The following is a 20,591-nucleotide window of genomic DNA, read 5'->3' on the forward strand; positions in this document are numbered from 1 at the left end:
TCGGATTGTTTGGAGGGCTGATGCCAGAATAATGCTGTTGCTTGGATACCAAACCTGTGGTTGCTTGGTTACAGTTTGACATTAACTGCAGGACCCTCCAAAGCTGTTGTACGGTGTTGAAAAGTAGGCCTAATCACTGATTTAGGTTATAAAGCACTTTAATTAAAGATAAGTGAACCTAATGTGGTTTTAACAGCAGAGGCTAAAGCAACATTTAGTATCCACAGGAACATAGCCAAATCCTGATCACCTTTTTTAATTGTTGTGCTATCTGTAGGCCTACTGACAAGGCTAACTTATAACAAGCCAAGACAAATATAGCCTATACATGAGATAACATGTAATCTTAAATAGGCCATCCTAAAATGAATTCTGAATCAAAGGAATGGTACTTTGAGCGCTTTGGGTTGCACTATGTGCATGTTAAATGCGCTTTAAAAATAAAACTGACTTTGGGCACACTTGCATGATCTAACAGAGCCCATTAGTATAAGTATATATACTGTTTTGATCCCGTGAGGGAAATTTGGTCTCTGCATTTAACCCAATCCGTGAATTAGTGAAACACACACAGCGAACACACAGTGAGGCGAAGCACACACTAATCCCGGCGCAGTGAGCTGCCTGCTACAACAGCGGCACTCAGGGAGCAGTGAGGGGTTAGGTGCCTTGCTGCCTTGCTCAAGGGCACTTCAGCCGTGGCCCACTGGTTGGGGTTCGAACCGGCAACCAGTGGGCCACGGCTGCCCTGTATAGGACCAGCTTCTCTCTCTCGCTCTCGCTCTCTCTCTCTCTCTCTCTCTCTCTCTCTCTCTCTCTCTCTCTCTCTCTCTCTCTCTCTCTCTCTCTCTCTCTCCATTTAGATATACATTTACATAGATAATGCTTGGAATACAGTACATGGCAAATAGATACGCATTAACAAACAAACTGGTGTGTGTGCGTGCATGTGTGTGTGCGTGCATGTGTGGTTGTGTGTATGTATGCTGTTTGTCTGTGTAATTATATGGATAGGTGCCATATAAAAGTAATGATTATTTAATTATTTAACCACTGTCCCTTGCCTTATGGCATTCGGTGACGTATTTGGCAGCAAGATTTGCTGTCTGTCCATGCTGTCCGAGTTAGACTGCCATTATTTCTTGTTGTTCTAGATTTCTGAACCCTGGGATTAGGCTTGTAAGCCTGTCAAAGTATGACTTACGTATAGTTGTATATTTCTCACAGTGAAGAAGAAAGTGCACCTTAGTCTCAACCTCACCTGTTATGCAGTGACCACATATTCTTTGCTCTCTTGGCAACCAGGATTTTCTCAGTCTGCCCTTTTCTATGGCTAGACTGTGGTCACTGAGTCTGTATTTGGTCAGGATCTGTCTCTGCTTTATATCTCTAACAGTAAAGAGATATTCTTCCAATTGTTATTCCGATTTTATTGACCGGTAACATTCTAATTTGCTTTGGTTTTTTTGTCTCCTTTTGCCAATGTTCCAAATATTTTTCTTTAGATTCTTGAATAATCTCATTGGTTTTCAGTTTGAAAACAGCACTTGTCTGAGAGAAGTTATTAATGTTTGTTAGGGGGAGATTAGTTACTCAGTACAAGCTGACTCAGAGGACTCTTTTCAGGGTTCAGATCTTGAGTTTTTACTGCATTAAAATGCAGTATGTCAGTGGGACTTGTTTGGAGATGTATCCAGAATTTGAGGGCTCTTTTTTGCATGTTGATGGCCAATGGGAATCTGCCTAGTTCTGCCCTGCATGCATTGTTTGGTGTTTTCTTTTGGATTTTTAAGATCAATCGGCAGAATTCTGCATGTAGGCTTTCTACAGGATGTTTGTCCCATCTAGTGTAGCTATGCTCACTGAGTGGACCCCATACCTCACTTCCGTACAGCGCAATGGGCTGGATTCGCTACGGGTGAAGGGGAAGGAGGTTGCGCAGCACCCTAGGTAGGCAAAGAGAAAAGTGGGGAGGGTTGATTAGCTGGAAAGAGAAAGAGGCCGCAGTAGCGGAAGGCAAGGTAGTGGGCTGCACGCGGGCTGCCATAACTTGCTGAGTTGAGTGAGCAGGGTTGCTCGCTGGTGCGGCGCTGGTGCTCGGTTGATCGGCTATAGTAGGAGAGAAAAGATAAACTGATTGTTAGAGAAGGCGACGTAGGTCTGCTTTCCTTGCGAAACTAAAGGTGTTTAAGTCGTGATTCACTCGGATCTTTCACCCGTGTCTTTAAATTAACCCATGAGTCGCGAGTCTCTAGTATCATTAACTCGGATCAGTTGAGTCCTACTACAATTCAATCTAAAACGATAAACAGCGCCACACACAAACCTCTTGCAACATTAGCTAGCCTCCTAGCCCTAGCCATCGTAGCTGCCAAAAATGTAACAATTTCGTAGGCAACCACAACTCCACAAATTAACTCAAGCGACTGAGTGAGCAGGCAGTCCGAGATAACTGGTTAACTTCCCGCAGAGCCGGAAACATTGCAGACTCACAGACCATGAGACTCAGATTGGAGCGGCTGAGTAGCAATCCGGGTTAGTCGGATCAGCCGGCCGGTTAGGCTACGTTGAGTACGAGTCAGTCGAATCAGCCGGCTACGTTGTCATGAGTGGATCTGCGAGAGTGAGTAGCGCCTCCTCGAGGTGAAAAGCAATTCCACAACAAAAGCCATTTTTCCACTTCTGAAATAACATTCAATGTTCTGCATGTAGCCTAGACATAATTAGATTTGGTGTATAGATGTAGCATATTAAAATGCAATTAGGTCGTGCAGACAGTCCGAACTGCACGCTCATGGAGCTGCTTGAGTATCTACCTGGGTCAGTCGAATCAGCCGGGCGGTCGGTTACATTGTTATGAGTGCGAGTCAGCCGAATCAGCCGGCTACGTTGTCATGAGTGGATCTTTAGAGCAGCGAGTAGCCTAACTCCTTGTCAAGGTGAAAAACAAATCCACAACAAAAGCCATGCTTTCACTTCTGAAATAACATATGTTCTGCACGCATAGCCTACTATAAAATGCAATTAGGTCGCAAAGACAGTCCGAAACATTGCAAGCTCTGTATGGAGTTGCTTGAGTAGGCTACCTGAGTCAGTCGGATCACCCCGGCGGCGGGCCGGTTACGTTATCTTGTTATGAGTGCGAGTCAGCCGAATTAGCCGGCTACGTTGTCATGAGTGGATCTTTAGAGGGGCGAGTAACTCCTCGTCAAGGTGAAAAGCAAATCCACAACAAAAGCCATGCTTTCACTTCTGAAATAACATATGTTCTGCACGCATAGCCTACTATAAAATGCAATTAGGTCGCAAAGACAGTCCGAAACATTGCAAGCTCTGTATGGAGTTGCTTGAGTAGGCTACCTGAGTCAGTCGGATCACCCCGGCGGGCCGGTTACGTTATCTTGTTATGAGTGCGAGTCAGCCGAATTAGCCGGCTACGTTGTCATGAGTGGATCTTTAGAGGGGCGAGTAACTCCTCGTCAAGGTGAAAAGCAAATCCACAACAAAAGCCATGCTTTCACTTCTGAAATAACATATGTTCTGCACGCATAGCCTACTTTAAAATGCAATTAGGTCGCGAAGACAGTCCGAAACATTGCAAGCTTTGTATGGAGAGTAGGCTAGCCTACCTGGGTCAGTCGGATCAGCCAGGCGGACCGGTTACGTTATATGTTGTTATGAGTGCGAGTCAGTCGAATCAGCCGGCTACATGAGTGGATCTGTAGACGAGCGAGTAGCCTAGTTTCTACTCGTGTCCAGGTGATAATAATAATAGGCCTAATGAGAATAGTAGTAGTAGTAGTAATAATAATAATAATAATAATAACAATAATAATAATTTATTCACTGCAGGGCATTTCTACGTTCCTGTATCTATGTCTACATTGAAAGTCAATTGCTTAGGCTAGGTTAAGACAATAAATAAACAGTCTGGCTCAAACTGCTTTCTTTCCCGTGAGTGGGTGGAGGTTTTGATGCTATTATATTAGGCTATTTTATATTATATTATATTATATTATATTATATTATATTATATTAGGCTACCTAACAGCCATGATTAATAGTAATATTAGTTGCCTAGTATTAGCAGCCTATAATACTTATTAGAATAGATTAGTAGCCTACTATTAGTAGTAGTGGTAATAAACATTGTAGCAGAGTAGCATTAGACCTAGGCAAACTTTTCTATTGTTAACAAAACAACAACAAATAATTAATTATTATAATATAGGCTACCCTCTCTGTCAATAAGATCAAAGTTTCTGAACATGAGCACCAAAAAGATGAACAATGTGTGGATGCACTTTGACCAGGAGAGCAAAACTCTAAAGGCTAAATGCAAGTGCTGCAAAAACCTGGTTTCAAATCATGGAGGATCCACATCCAACATGAGAAGGCACTTAACGAAATGAAGCACCCCACGCTGCTTGAACGTAGGACTGAATTTCTTTGCGATTTAGCAATACTGACTCAAGTGACTCGTTCAACCCGGATCAGTTTAGTGAGTGACTCAGAATAACCCAGATCCTTAAAAGGAATCGAGTTTGACAGGCCTATGCGAAACGAGGGCAATCGATCCGACTGCGAATAAATAACCTGTCTGATTGAAGGAGGCGTGGCAAATTCCGTCATGCTCCTCCCGAACTTCCGTTTGTTACAAACGCCATTTAGTCCAGGCGTGTTTATTTTCTGTTCTTCTTCCATATAGTTGTCATATATCCATTGGCAAGATCATCTACTAGTGTTTATGTTCAATTGTTTTAGGTTATTTTCTAAATTCTGTACATTTGTAGTCCAAATTTTTAAATATTTTTAGGAGCTCATTTTAGTTGTAACTCTCAGAACTCTCGGAACTGAACTTGGAACTTGCAACTCTCTCTCTCTCTCTCTCTCTCTCTGTCTCTCTCTCTCTGTCTGTCTGTCTGTCTGATATGTTAACTCCAAAAATTACACATATATAAATGATACAACTTACCTCACTGGTGTTATCTAGATGATGGTAGACTAAACCATGTCAAAACCATCACATACCCTCCAGAATTATTGGCACCTCTGCTAAAGCTGACTAAAAACCGGTATAAAAAATAATCTGTTGGTGATTTATTGTAATATCACAATGAAAAAATTAGGAAAAATCCAACTTTGAAGGCAAGCACATTTATTTTGAGAAAAAGGAAAATCTCATAAAGAAATAAATATTTTTAACAAAAACACGTTGCTCACAATTATTGGCACCCCTGCTTGTAATACCTTCTTAAGCCTCCCTTTGCCAATAAAACAGCTTGTAATATTCTCCTGTGACACCCCATTAAGTTGGAGAATACAAAGCAAGGGATTTAAGACCATTTGTCACAAAATCTCCCTAGATCGTCCAGATTCCTAGGTCCACACTTGTGCATTCTCCTCTTTGACTTACCCCACTGTTTTTCTATTGAGTTTAGATCAGGAGACTGATATGGCAATGTCCGAAGCTTGATTTTGTGTTCAGCAAACCATATTTGTTTTGATCTGGACGTTTGTTTTGGTTCATTGACCTGATGAATGATCCAATCATGACTAACTTTTAGTGTCTTGGCAGAGATTGACAGATTTCCTTTGAAAATGTTCAGGTTTTTAGTGTTCATGATACCATGCACCTTAATTAGGTTCCCAAGGCCTTTGGGAATAAAAAACAGCCCCACAATAGCTCAGTGCCTCCACCATAATTCTCATTAGTCATGGGGTTCTTTTCAGTATAGTCATTCTTGTACGCCAAACACACCTAATGTGTTTCTAGCCAAAAAGAGCAATTTTAATTTCTTCTGACAATAGACCATACTTCCAGACAACGTCACTATACCATTCAAACTCCTGCCGTTTACATTGGTAATTAAATGACTGGACAGGCTTTTACCTGGCATGCCCTCTAAATAATCTATTAGCAGTGAGGTTACTTTTGAAGATTTTTTGGGGGACTTGGTGACCCCAAGATAATACCTTTGTCTGTAATTCTCCAACAGTGGTTCCTATGTAATTTTTTGCCTATCTTACCATCTTCCATACTGTACGTGGGGGCAAGATAACCATGGGTCTTTCTCCAAGCATGTTTGTCACATTTCCAGATAATTAGAACCTTTTAATCATTGTTTTAACTGTAAATATAGGCCTTTTCAACAAAGTACCTAGTTTTCATAGTGTATTCGCTTGTCTTTCTGATGTTGAAAAATTACTAGAGGATTTAGCCTCTGTGTGACTTTATTTTCATACCATAGTGAAAAAGAAAGTCATGAACTACTTCTGAAAGTTCACAGACACTCTGATTAACTTAAATAAATTGAAATTAGACAGGAAATTGCTTCTGCTAGGTTTTGTATATAAGATTTTTCAGGGGTGCCAATAATTGTTAGCGACGTGTTTTCATTAAAAAATATTTATTTCTTTATGAGATTTTCCTTTTTCTCAAAATAAATTTTGAGAAAAAGGAAAGGTTGGATTTTTCATTGTGAGATTACAATAAATCACCAACAGATTATTTTTTATACCGGTTTTTAGTCAACTTTAGCAGAGGTGCCAATAATTCTGGAGGGTACTATATTACTGATAGTTACAAAATGATGAAAATGCAATAATATGGCCGATATGTAATAACCAAGGTGTGACACAGGGGACCCAGGTTCGATTCCAACCCTATTTCCTGATGCAGCCCAATCCCTCTCTTCTAATCACCTCCTTTCAATCGCTCTAATCCACATCCATGAGACAACAGACTCCAGAGAGTCCAGTGGGTGTTTTGGGTCTTTCAACATCAAACACCCTCACTCAGGTCACCCAGACAGAGTTGATCAGACATTGGCTTGTGTCCCAGACTTGATGGCTTTCCTCTGCAGCCGATCACCTCCGTCAGGGGTTCTGATGAACCCGGAAACACCCTAGTTCATCACTGAGGATGTGTTCAAGTATGACTGGAAAGTATTTTCTAAAACTGGGCTTTGAGCCTTTATGTCAGCGATTAGATTAGAAAGGAAGCCAATCGAAGAGAGGAACCTTGCAGCACAGCAAGAATTGATGCATTTTGATCAATGTAACACTAATATACTGAACTAATTGGATGTTGGATTTTCAGTCAACATGATTCATGATAAAAAGCAAACATTTGTCTTGTTTTTATATAATTACTGCATTATATTTTCATCAAAACTTTCCAAAACCCACATTTTGTAATAACCACAGTAACATGTAATAATTTATTACAAAATTAAGTTTTATTCATTCTTGTGTTCGGTACAAAATGTGGGTGTATATTTTGCTGAGTTATTACAGTACATAATACTGTGTTATAAGGTTTAATTTTGAGCCTTTTGAAATAAACTACCTACCCTAAACTGAATATTGATATTGTAATTCGATACTGATCTGATGTAAGTGGTTTTAAAAAGTAGTGGTTTCCTTCAATTTTAGTGTTACCTTGTTACCATGAAGTTACCATGAAATCCACAAGGTTGTGGTTTCCTAAGTCTATTCTCTTAGAGTGCATATAGTTTAGTGATTCTCTTTAAAATATGCAAAATCGCAAAAAAGGGTGAAATATTGTGAAAATATGTTTTTTTTTTATCAATTGTTCAAGTGCTGCTAATTATATTCATTACACATATACAGTTATCAAAACATAATCATGTGTTTTGTGATACACAGAGAATAGCCTATACTGAAGACCTATGTGTAATAATCTCAAGCACCTACCCTGATTGTGAAATTATCCGAAAGTGGGGCACTGGCAGTCACAATCAACAAACATATTTCTGACTAAAACAAATAATTTCCAATAGATTTGAATTATTACTATTATTACATTATTTGATCTACTCCGGAATACTAGAATGCTAAATTTGAAACTTCTTCTAAAGTCTTCTAAAACCTTGATGTAACTAGACTAGAATCAGATGGACCCAACAGAGTGCAGACAGCCTCTTTTCAACCTTCTCATTAAGAACACATTTCATTTACCAACCACAAGATGTCACTGTCATCCAGGTAATACTAAAAAAAAAAAAAACCTTGCTGATCTGAGTGACTTTTTCAGCTCACTGCTGACATTTACCTTTTATTTATCGTGACATGTATCTTTTTTTATCTCTCAGGCATTTGCTGTTGTCTAATTGATTGACAGTTTTTTTTATGATGGATTGCGAGGAATGTCAGAAATGTACACGTTCCACTGTTTTTGTGGTCAGTTAAATGCTGCCATGCTGTTGTTTTCAGCCTATGAGAGTAAACAATAAGCATCTCTCTCTCTCACACACACACACACACACACACACACACAATTCATTGATAATTATGATCAAGTTCAAATCTGTTTTTGTTCATTGTTTTCTTTGTGTCATGTGAGCACTCCCCATAAGAAGTGTGCCTGATGTGTCAGGAAGTCTTGCATTAGGACCAATCTTTCAGCTTGAGGGAACACAGTATGGGTCTTCTCTGGATTAGCCCCTACTCCCTCCCTCCCTCTAGCCAGGACTCCCTCAGCTGCTGGATGATGAAGCCCAGCTGGAAGAGCCATCCTCCGCCAGCCCTCAGAAACAGCCATCTGACCTCATGACCTCCCTCACCAGCCTCACCTACCCTCCGCTGCAGCTTAAGCTGATTGCTAGCACCTAACCCTTCATCGAAACTGATTGGCTTAACCGACATGATTATCTAACATTATTGCATTTTGGTTGATAAGGGACCAAATATGGTTTGAAGAAGACACCAGCTGGGTTTTCATTTAATTCAGGCACATATTTGACTGAGGTACTTTCATGAAAATTTGGCTACAGAAGATTCAAATCTGTGTACTTTTCCTTCCGTTGTGCTATATGATTGGGGGCTGGCGTGTGCCAAATGAGAGTTAATCCACCCCTCCAACGAGTACATCTCTCATTCTGCTTCAAGTATTCTCACTCAATCATCCACTCACTGATCCAAATTCACATCAAATAGTGGAACTAAAACCAAGCTACTGTGTGCTCCATTTGAAAGATGCTGTCAACACCATTCTCTGTTTTCTTTTTTTTTTTCTCTGTGAAGGTTTCCTCAAGCGAGAAGAGAAGTGAAAGTCAAAGCACATGGCTTTTGCTTTCCTCTGTGGGTGTTGGTCCTCCCAGCCATTGACAGGATGTTGCAGCCTACTTCAGCAGCATGGCGCGACATCAATTACAGTAAGGCCTCAGTGATGTGATGTGTTATTCTATCCTGTCATCTCTTCAGTCCCGTGTCTGCGTGCCGTACTGCACTGTCCATGTCTCGTGTGGCCGCTCTGATTGGCCCATGATCGGGTTCCTAGCTGCTAGACGACGCTGAGAGCAAAGCTGCATTAGGTGAATCCACGGGAGAATCCAGGCCACTTTGCTCTATCATCTCACTCTCCATTGCCCTCATTAAAATTCTCGCTTTGCCATGATGAATGTCTGCCTCTATCTTCCACTTCCACTCCTTACATCCTCTCTCTCTCTCTCTCTCTCACACACAATCTTCTCTATCTCCATCACTCTTTCTGTCTCACTTTACAGTTTAAATGTGCTTTGCTGGCAAGAGGAAATTGAATAGATGCTGTATTCTACAAGTATTTGCATGTAAAGATGGGAACTTCTAAATGTCTTTGTGTTTAGGTGTTTAGTTCATCACTATTTGGGTTCTTTCCTCATGTTGCATGTGTGTATGTAATATGCAGATGCTCAGACTGATTCATTGTAGGGTGCATATTGTTCATTTGTGATGCAAAACAAGTTCAGTAGACTTATTGCAGAAGATGACAGAGCCATAATATCCTCTGCTGTATTGATGTAGCTGTGCTTCAAACGAGAGCTCTTCATCTTCTAATCCACTTTCCACCGCTGGCTCATTGATAGGTCAAGCAATAATACTAATGGGCCCTCTGTGTCCAGAGCATTTCCAGGTTGAAATCTCAGCAAAACATTGATTTCATTCTGGATTTCTCTGGTACACCCTCAAACTTCACCTTTCCTTGGTGACACTGACACAACATTTGCTGTGCTGTCACAGTAAAGTCCCTGTACTTGTTTTTTTCCTTCTGTTTTTCTATGTGGTTAACACACAGCTAGCTAGTCAAGCTGTGCCTGTCCAGAGCTGAATGACAGTTTTTGCTGTGTTGTTGTTGTATGTGACCTTTTTGTCAGTGTTTTGGTGTTGAGCAGCTTTGAAACTGAACTGAATATTAAAAGGTTTGTTGTTGATCACTGAAATGTTTGTTGTTGTTTCATTTCTGTTTTGTTTTGTGAATGTGTCTTTACTGCTGATAATACAGAAGCAGTTGCCTGTCTGTTTTCCACTACTAGTGCGTCAACTTGGTCATCAGTTCAGCCACTCCTCAGCGCTCACTGATAGATCTGCTAATAAATGTAAAAAGTACTTCGCAGTTGAGGTCAGTTGAGTCAAGACTACAATCCCAGGGAATAAAAATGTGACAGCAACATCAGGCTCAGCTGGTCACAAGGTAATCAACATATAATAGCCCTCACTGTCACATTGTAAGGTCACAATATAAATATCTAGATATTGCCAGAAAATATGTCTGAAAAACACCAAAAACTAATGCATTTCTATAGATATTCTTCACTGTGAGTATGATGTTTTGGTGGTTGAAATGTTCACCCCATCCCAAAATGGACCACTTGATCATCATAGATGGTGATCATGGATCACTCTTCTCCAAACATGCACAACTCATAAGGGCACACCTGGACAAAGAATTTAGCTTTCGCTGACATGGCCTGAGATTGGCATAAAAAACCACAATGACGCCTGGTCCATTTCAAGTCTGGGGGTGAGAAAATTATTATTCTGGGATGTTTTAAACCAGTGGGACCTGGTGACCTTCTCAAAGTAAACGGTAACACTAAAACAAGGGGCTATATCAAGATTCTGGAAGAACAGATAAGGCAGTCTGCTGAGAGACCTGCCCCAATAGGCAGCATTGGACCACTAAGCCACACAATGATCCAAAACATACAGCCAAACAAGGCAAGAAATGGTTAACAGAGAACAATATCTCTGTTAACATTTCAGAGTGACCCAGCCACAGTCCAGACCTCAACAAGTGAGCACAAGGCCAGAGTGATGGATGGAAGAATTGTTCCTGCCTCAAACCCCAGATTGCTGGTAAAAAGTGCGGTCTACAATCATTGTGGAGACATGGAGAGGCTTGGTACTGTAGGTATTATGAGAACCATTTTGAGAGCTTTGAATGCAAATAAAGATGTTTCCAATGATTATTTAAAATGGTATAAGTAATTTTGGACATGCCATTTTTCATTAAAAATGTTCTCTTTTTTTTCCATGTTTCTACCACATTGTCTTACAACCTTTAGCCATGTGGCAGTGTCATTTTCAGTCAGAAGAAACATATTGCTCAAGATAAAATCAACATTAAATCAATATTTGCCAGGGGTATGGATAATTTTGTTCTTAACTGTAGATTATAATGATTTATCTTCATGGCGTGGTCGAACTATTAGACAGTCAGAAACTGGAATGTAAGTATAGGGATGGCATGTTGCCTCAAAGGATATTTGAGGTTACTTTATGTTTGTGGTCCTCATTTCACTTCTAAGACAGACCCATATTCTTTCCCCTTCTTCCAAATGAAAGACCTTATTGTCTAACTGTACAATACAGCAGTATGGTCTCCAGCTGGCCACCTACAATGCCAGAGATTTGTAATGAAACACAGATTGTGTACTCAATCTCCCACAATCCATTCTTCTCTTGTGTAATTGTAACTGTCATCAATATTCCTGTCCAATATATCTGTATTTTAAGCTAATTAATGTGACATGTTAGTTCAACAATGTGTGTGTGGGTTGGGGGTGTGAGTGGATATGTAACAACTATGTGGCCATGCATCTTTTCTGTGTTGAGAGACAAATGTGTTTTTGTCTACCCTCTATACTCTGTCCCACATGCACCCCCACCAGCAAGTGGGTCTCTTTATTCACCAGCCTTGATTAAATCTATATACCCAATGGACTCTGATTAAAATTATCCAATCCCTTTCTAGAAGCACGCTCTGTCTTTAAAGACTTTTCAAGCCGTGGTGTTTGTGGCGATATTGCTATCAAATGGACAATCTGCCCCTAAGTACCCCTCAGAGCACAGTTAGAAAGGAATGGCCACTGGGTGGACATTTCCAGATCTCTCCTCCTATCTGCACCAGAAGTGCATGTTTTCATTGATGTCATGTAAATTTCTTGTTGTAAACAGACCTCTCTGCCCTTGGCATTTATCAAGGCTGGTACTGCCAACTCACAGCTGTTATTTTCATTGTAGTGATTCCTTGTTTACAAGGGGTGCAGTTGCAGCAAGCAAGACAAATTATACTGAGAGTTATTGGATCTGAGAAGGTCATCATCATAATTTGAACAGTGAGATCACAACTGTGTGACAATAGCAGGAAGAGCCATTCACATTATATATCAAAATCAGGACAATAGGCCATAATACACCTCCTGTAATGGCTGTTGCAAATAGAAAGAGAAAATACTAATCTACCTTGTTGTGACTTGTATGTTGTCACTCCTGGGAAGTGTAAAGGCAAGCTATTCTGCGATTTACTTTCAAAGAGTCATCTTTAGATAAGTCATTGCTCAGAATTTCTTTTTGTCTCCTGCTCTGAATTGTGACTATCCGTGGTCTTTCAAACCTTCAGTGTGATTTGTAGGAGTCATTTTGAGTAGCTTGCTGCACTGTGGGCCCTGCTCTTACAAGCTCCTCTCTATAGAGAAAGAGAGAATGTCAAAAAATATAATCCCTGAATTGAAAATGGATCTGATGGATTGGCTGGTGGGCCCTACCTCAAATTCATCAACACAGCAGACCCATTCCTTTCTCTGTACATTGTTGACATGCATTATGCTCAATGCTTGTATTGTTTATAGCTATATAGCTATTACAAAAATATTGTAATAAATAATATGTCTTTGTGAAGTACATTGTCTTTAAAGCAACACCAAAGAGTTTTTTGTACCTTAAAATAATGTTTCCAAAATCGTTTCAGTGGTTAATCAACTCGTAACAGGGTGAATGGCACTTCTGCATTCGCTTCGCGGCCCTCTATCGGCTATAACCGCACTATGTAAGTTTGCCAGATCGGGTAATGGTTCTGTAGTTCGATGGAATGAGACATAAGAAACTACAAATTTGACTTGCATCTGATGTCGCAATACATCGTACTTTCATAAAATCATGCAACATATTCTACCTTGTCTGACATCGTTATTTGCAAAGCCAGTGCTGGATAAACAATTAGCATGCGTGCGACAGAGGAAAAGTTCTTTGGTGTTGCTTTAATACATTTTGTACATTGCCTATATTGTATATTGTCTACATGTTGTATTGCATATTGTTTTTATCATCTGTAAGGGAAACCATCGGCTGCAAACAAATGCCTTGTGTGTTCTACAATGGCAAGGTTATGTGATGGATGCCTACCCAGGGAATGTAATCCAGGGCCTGTGTGATCAGGCACTTTGTAAAAAACCCTCATATGAATGTGCATATATAATGTCATGCATGCAGGGCCTTCCTTTGCCTGCCATTTTTCTACAGAATGAGATAACATCAACCACAGAGATTACAATTTGTTTGGAAAGAGCGAGTGGTCATTACATCCATGCGTTGGAAAGGTAAGGTCTTAAATACCATGAGACAATAGCTGACGTTCTATATCCCACATGGTCTCAAAATCTCAGTGGCAAAATGTTAGTCCACAGTCTAAACAGTGCGCTTCATATGACTGGTGCATGTTCAACATCACGAGGGTCGTGTCCTCACGTCTGCCATAAGCTTCTCCTCTGGAGCAGAGCAAAAAAGGAAGTGGGTGAAGGCAGGCTGCATCACCAACAACAAAAAGATGCTGATGTTGTGTAAATTAGCAAGGCTGTGTCACTAAGACTGGCCAATGATTGTTAAATAGTCAGTTGATGGTGTAATTATGCAATTTATAACATACCTCTGTTCTGTAGATGGTTCCCTGAAATGTATTAACATTTTATCTGGAGATAAATTGTGATTAATTGATTAGTGATCATATTTATTGATAGGTAATCAAATTAAGTATAGGGACCTTGATTTATAACTGAACTAGAGAACATGTGGCATAGAAACGGTCTTCTATCTGAAGACTTAGTTTTGTTTAACCAAATTGGTATGTTACAGGCAACGTCTGCCATTCTGTTTAAAAGTTGTTAGTATTTCAGCTCAACAGCCCACCAAACCACACACCTCCCTTCTGTGCAACTTATTGATTGGCTTAGTGTATCACTTAGTCCAAGGCACTTTGTTTCTTATTTGCAAAAACACTAGAGATTTTACCATCACAGAAAAGAAGTAGACTGTGCGAGAACTGAAGCAATTTCAGACAAAAATGTTTTGGAATAGCTCTCTGATGTGAAGGATTTAAATGCATCAAATTGAACTATGAACTACCAATAGGATATGATGAAAATCCTATATTTTTTATTTTGACTGTCAGATACAGTGGTCTAATTTAAGATTATTTTGGTTACATAACGTATTCATAAAAACTTGCAGCACTGCCTCAGGAAATCACACTGGATGTGTTTCTTTAATTTTGCCATGGTTTTAAATCATATTTCTTTACATTTGTTTTAACCTATGTGCTAGGGCCACACAGACACACGTGTATCGGTGTGTCTGTCTTTGTGTGTATCTGTGTGTGTGTGTGTGTGTGTGTGTGTGTGTGGACGCGCGCGCGTACGCGTTTGTGTTTGAAGCGGGGAATTTGGGTATTGTATGGGCAACCAGCAGTCCGAACAAGAGAAGAGAGCTAGGGGCTCTTTCTGTGTGGCCGCTATTTCCACACCAGCGCGCGGCACTGTCTGTGACTGCACCCCACGGAAGCACATGTGGAAACACTGTCGTACTGTCAGCCGACAGGAAAGTAAACGAGTATGCAACGTACACAGCGTCGGTGAGAGAAAGACTAGCAGAGAGGGGAGAACAAAAGTGGAGGGAGCGCTCAGGGGTAGCAGAGAAGAGGGGGGAGCCATCAAGGACATATTTTACGCACCCTGATTCGCTAACGCGGATCGGATTGCTGCAACTGTGAATTCTCGACTGAGAACATTGCTTACTCCGACCAGAGCAGGGCTGTGCTTGTTTATCAGCTAACTTCATATTAGCTCGGAGCTATTTATTGTTCTGTTGGGAGGAGTTGGCAACGGACGCAGCATGTTGCCAGCAAGCCAGCTAATCAAAGCAGATCTCACCGCGAAAGCCATCTGCGCATTTCAAATGAGCGACTGAGCGGAGAACAGTTACCGATATCGGAGTTTGAACCTCTACCTTCGCGACAGGCTGCCTGAACACCTCTGATCTCGTAGCCGTGTCTGATTTGGAAACCGCTTGTGTGCCCCCTTTGGTCAGAGATTTATGAGCTCCCTTAAAGCTAATGGTTTCGCTGTGTTTTTTAAACCACAGGGTCACTCCGGTACTCGCGAAATGTTGAAATCCAAGGTGTTTCTGTAACAGAGGTGAACCATGGCAGGGCTGCATGCATCAGAAGCTGTGTCGGGACCCTTTTTGGAGCCCCCTTCGCCGGACGCGACGTCCCAATCACAAGCCGCTGCTGCAGCTCTCGATGTCTCGGTGTTGAACCTCAATGACGCCGCAGCCGTATTGACCCCAACGGGGACACGGGCATATCTGGACGTGTCACCGGTTACTGTGATACCTGGTGGATTCCCGGTGCTTGGGGCCGAGAGAGTGTATACTAACGGGAGGTGTGAAGAACAAGGGAGCCCCAGAATCGGCAGTCGGAGCCGTGACAGCTCTTCAGAGAGAAGCCTCGGCGGGGGCACCACGCCATGCGGCATCATGAAGGTTAGTTCCACAACCTTCAAATGGTTGTCAGTGACAGTCCCAACCTTGTCTGAGGCCATAAACATAATGACTTTGTGAATGATGCGGTGCTGGTAGCCTGGAGCAGTGGCACATTCCATTGGTTCTGTATGGCCATTAGGAAAGCTTTTATTATTGACTTGTAGTCTGCTGTGTAGATGTCACTGTGTTCTGACAGCTTGCCAGTCGCTTAGATCTGTCAGGGTTAATGTCACAGACTGCCATTGATTGTTTTTAATGCGGACCGGGACAAATTCACATTCTCTGCTGATTGGCAGGCACCCAGTAGCCTAATCACTATATAACTAGCTCATACAGTAGGTCCACTGTAAGCCTTTAGAAAATTGGGAGTTACTGCCATATTCTAATATGCCTACATGAGTGAGTGTTGCATTGATCAGTTACCTGGACTATCTTTTGCTAATGTGCTCGATACACTGGAATTCTGGACCTTTTGTGCCTGATAGTTAGGTGGAACATACAAGTACCTAAATTGAGATGGAAGTTCATGCTTCAACGTGAAGGACAAGCTGAAAGACTGACAACACTACTGTATCGAGTGAAAGTGGTGTCATCGTGTCAGCACAGCTGTCAGTAAAACATTTTGTCCTTTATCATATGGATGTGGCGTTTGTGATATAACATCATTACAACACCCAGTCTACCTTTGAAAATAAATGGCAACACTACATTTACAGACGAGAAACAAATGCCGCGCCTAAGTTAGGCTACTTTGAATTACGTTGAATGTGTGAATGGGTGTGTGCTTGCTATGTTTCTCTTCGCAGCAGCCACAAAGTCAAACTGGTGGATGTGTGAGGCTGTCACTTTCTTCAGATACTTCTAGCTTAGCGACTGACACGAAATACAATCATGTTCCAGTTGCTCAGCATCCCCTGCTGCGCTGGTGGGGTTTGGGACATTAGGGAAAGAGTGGAGGAGTGCGGTATCTGTAGCCTACGCCGCGTGAAGTTCATGCTGGCTGTTTTTTCTTTATTTTTAGAGCAGTACAGGTAGTTGTGGGTGGGCTAAAGGAATCCTTCTGAATCATAGCGGGAAAACTCGCTACTAGTCATTTAGTCTTTCCGTTGGTCCGAGTGATTTACGTGACACACCCTTTCCAGCCTAGTCCAGTGAACATCCCCCGGGACAAATATGCCAAGAATGTAAGGAAATAATGTGCTCGATACACTGGAATTCTGGACCTTTTGTAAGGAAATATCAGCAGTTTATGAAGCATGCACAAAACCTCAAAGATCTTCCAAAAAACATATGACTTTTTCTATGCCATACCCCCCCCCCCCCCCCCTCTCTCTCACACACACACACATACACACACACATAGGCCCTTGGTTTTTTTGAGCATCTCTGCAAATCTCTGGAGGCAGTTTCATTTAAACCTGTTCATGTGGGCATGTGTCACATAACACCTAACACAGCACAAGTCTTAACAGAGACCAACTCTGGGCATGTGTGTTCTGTGTAGCCCAAGCGGATGGGAATACATGCGTAAGCATGTTAAACTTATGTATGTGGATACTGTTGCAACAGCTGTGTGTCACCTTCAAGAATGCATATACTCACTTCCTTTGGCGGTTAAATTGGACAGGAGGAAATAAGGGAGATGATCTCTCAAAATCACCACATGCTTATTAGAATGAGGAGGTTCATAGGCAATTGTTTTGATGTAACCACAAAGTTCTTAGTTAAAGTTTCTCTGCATTCAGTTACTGTTGTCACTGTTTTAGTTTAGTATCATGGAAAGATTGTATATTTTGCCTATCACGGGAAAGTACTGGATGTTTATTTGGTTGAGTGTGTTAGGTTTCGTGGTTTAGGTTAAAACTAAGAACATACAGGCCTGACTGTTCGATCAGTGAGTCCTCTGTGTCACACAATGTCACACTAAGTAGCTTTGTGTAGTAATGTCTACTTAAAGCTTGCAGTTAAAGGCAAGATTTGTTTGATCATATTCACTGAAACCGACACTATGCTCCGACAGAACAACATAAATCAGCCGGGTTTAAAAAAACCTGCACTTCTACCTCCACCTAGAGCCTGTTATTTGTTTTGCAAAAATCCACAGCTCCCGATTCTTCTGGTCCAATCAAAGCAGGGCTGTGTGAGATCTGACTGTCAATCACAGTCTGGTGCAGTCTGGTGCGCACTGACAAACACCAACTCGATGAGAGGGTGCTCGGTGGTAGTGAAAGAGGGGCATGAGAGTTGTAAACAAAATTTTCAATCTGTCAGACTTGCCAACTGCAGCTTTAATGCACAGAAGAGATCAAAATGTGATGTCTAAGGAAGTTGTGGTATTAATGCCACTTGTAAGTGGCGTAGCTGTGCAGAGAGCTGTGAGCAGCTGTAACAGTGCAGTGTTATCAAGTGGCAAGGGCTTTTAGTAAGGCACCAGGTAATTACCCATTTCTAACTGCACAAGCCGCAGAAACATGTTACTACAAGACAGGGTTGAGATAGCGGCTCCGCTGTAATTATACAGGCACGGCGGCTCGTGCCGTCACACACTTTCACACAGACACTCATACACACACACATAGCGCTCCTTCCTGTCTGTGAGGAGAGGCGGAGCGCAGGGGAACCTGGGCACAGGTCCACCGCACGACGAGGCGTCAGGAACCGGGCCCAGCCAGGCTGAACCGGGGCCTGGCATGAGCCCTGAGGTCCGTTGGCGGCGGTGTCTGCAGGCTGTTGGCAGGGGGCAGGGTAGGGTGGGACGGGGGTGTCCTTCAGACCTTCAGAGACAGGAGAGCTAAAGTGGACGGGAGCGCTGGGAGAGGTCCAGGAGGATTCCCTCAGGAGAGACGTCCCCCTCAAAGGTCCAGACAAGCTGGGCGTTGACTCACCTCCGCACCACAGGCAGCACTGCGATTGGGATGGGGCCTAGGAGTTGCAATGTAGTGTACACACACACACACACACACACACACACACACAAATACAGCCATAGACAGACACATACAATGGGAAAAGGGTGACATGGTCAGAGTGGAGGGACAGCGAGTCCATGTGCTAATGATAACAGCACACAGGCATCAGGCACTGAGCTGACCAACAGGCCCCCTGCTTCGCCTGTGTCACGGACAGTAGCCCCATGTGGCTGCTAAAGTAGTCATTTGGCACAGGCTTTTATCTGAAGTAGCTGAGTGTAAAGTGAACACACGCTTGGTAGTGTGTGTGTGTGTGTGTGTGTGTGTGTGTGTGTGTGTGTGTGTGTGTGTGTGTGTTTGTGTGTGTGTTTGTGTGTGTGTGTTGGATCTATGGTCTTTCTTGGAATTTATGGTCCAAAGCTTTTAAAAGTAAAACCCAGTGGATGGAAAGCACAAATTGATTGTGCAGACAGTTGCCTCTGAGCCCTCTGTGCATTTGGCCCCTGTTTTAAACCATGATCAATCAGCCCTTATTTCCATAGCGACCTTTTTTTTTTTTTTAAAGGACGAATGAATTTAGGAGCTTTTGCATGCAATGTGATGTACACTGTAGGGGCCTGTATCATGTAATGCAGCATTTCCTTTGCATCTCTCGCTCTCTCTCTCTCTCTGTGTCTCTGAGTGTTTCCATCCAACTGGTGCTCTAATTGTGTAACCTTGCATATCAAATATGAGGGAGGCTGTTGGAAGATGTTGCCCCTGCTTACAGCTCATTCTCTGGGTGACAGATGAAGAAGCATGCAGCTGATACGGAAGGAACACACACTGTGACACACACATTTTGTACGCACACACACACACACACACACACACACACACACACACACACACACACACACACACACACACACACCTAACCGCAAGCCACTCAGTCAACATACACACACATACACACAGCACACTCTCCCCATATGCACACACATAGACATAGACATGGACACACACACACACACACATATACAATATAGTAACCATATGCAGGGAATCTGGGTCATCTGTCTCCAGTGTTCATCTGTGGCTCTCACACACACACACACACACATACAGGGAATTACACACACTCTTCTCTATACTTAATGTCTCTGCTGACATGCAGAGATTCCCTCTGTGTGTATGTGTGTATGTGATTCTGTCCATGTGTGTGTGTGTGTGTGTGTGTGTATGTGTGTGTGTGTGTGTGTGTGTGTGTGCAGGCTAGTGATGACATTTTTCTAATGAGTGTTCTAAATGCTGCTCTCTGCCCTGGCTCTGCAAAACGGGGGTGGAGATGTTATCTAGGACCCCCCACCCACATTTACAAACACCTTCACCTCCCCCTCAAGAGTGTGGTCTCCACGGTTACTGCCCCTTCGCTGACACCTCCCGACACACACACACACACACACACACACACACACACACACACACACACACACAACAGCGGTGGGAAGAAAAGGGTGGAGGGCATCGTGGGTGGTGGTAGTGGTGGGGTGTTAACTTCACTGGAGTTATGTAACACTGCCTTGGGACTGCAGCAAGGCTTCAAATAGTGTGTGTGTGTGTGTGTGTGTGTGTGTGTGTGTGTGTGTGTGTGTGTGCGTGCGTGTGATAGTGTGGTGTACAATATGAGAACCCAGCCAATGAATATATAGCAGGGTTTCTTCTCCAGAATCCATCCATAATCCATCCCTTTTTGAAGGGCTATCTGTCTCTCTCTCTCTCGCTCTGTGTTTTTCTCTCCGTTTTCTCTCTCTCTCTCTCTCC

At 42.3% G+C, this 20,591-nt stretch overlaps 1 protein-coding gene across 1 annotated transcript in view; it reads left to right on the plus strand.

Moving 5' to 3' along the window:
• Window positions 1-14,787: 14,787 nt before the first annotated feature.
• The window catches only part of si:ch211-210g13.5 (inactive phospholipase C-like protein 2), an 86,814-nt gene continuing 81,010 nt past the window's right edge, over window positions 14,788-20,591 (plus strand). The window contains exon 1 of the mRNA XM_042086370.1: window positions 14,788-15,879. Within this exon, the coding sequence (XP_041942304.1) occupies window positions 15,538-15,879 (342 nt within the window). The 5' untranslated portion in view covers window positions 14,788-15,537. The remainder of the gene's footprint in view (window positions 15,880-20,591) is intronic.

Source organism: Alosa sapidissima, chromosome 3, assembly GCF_018492685.1.
Source record: "Alosa sapidissima isolate fAloSap1 chromosome 3, fAloSap1.pri, whole genome shotgun sequence".
Classification (NCBI taxonomy): Eukaryota; Metazoa; Chordata; class Actinopteri; order Clupeiformes; family Clupeidae; genus Alosa; species Alosa sapidissima.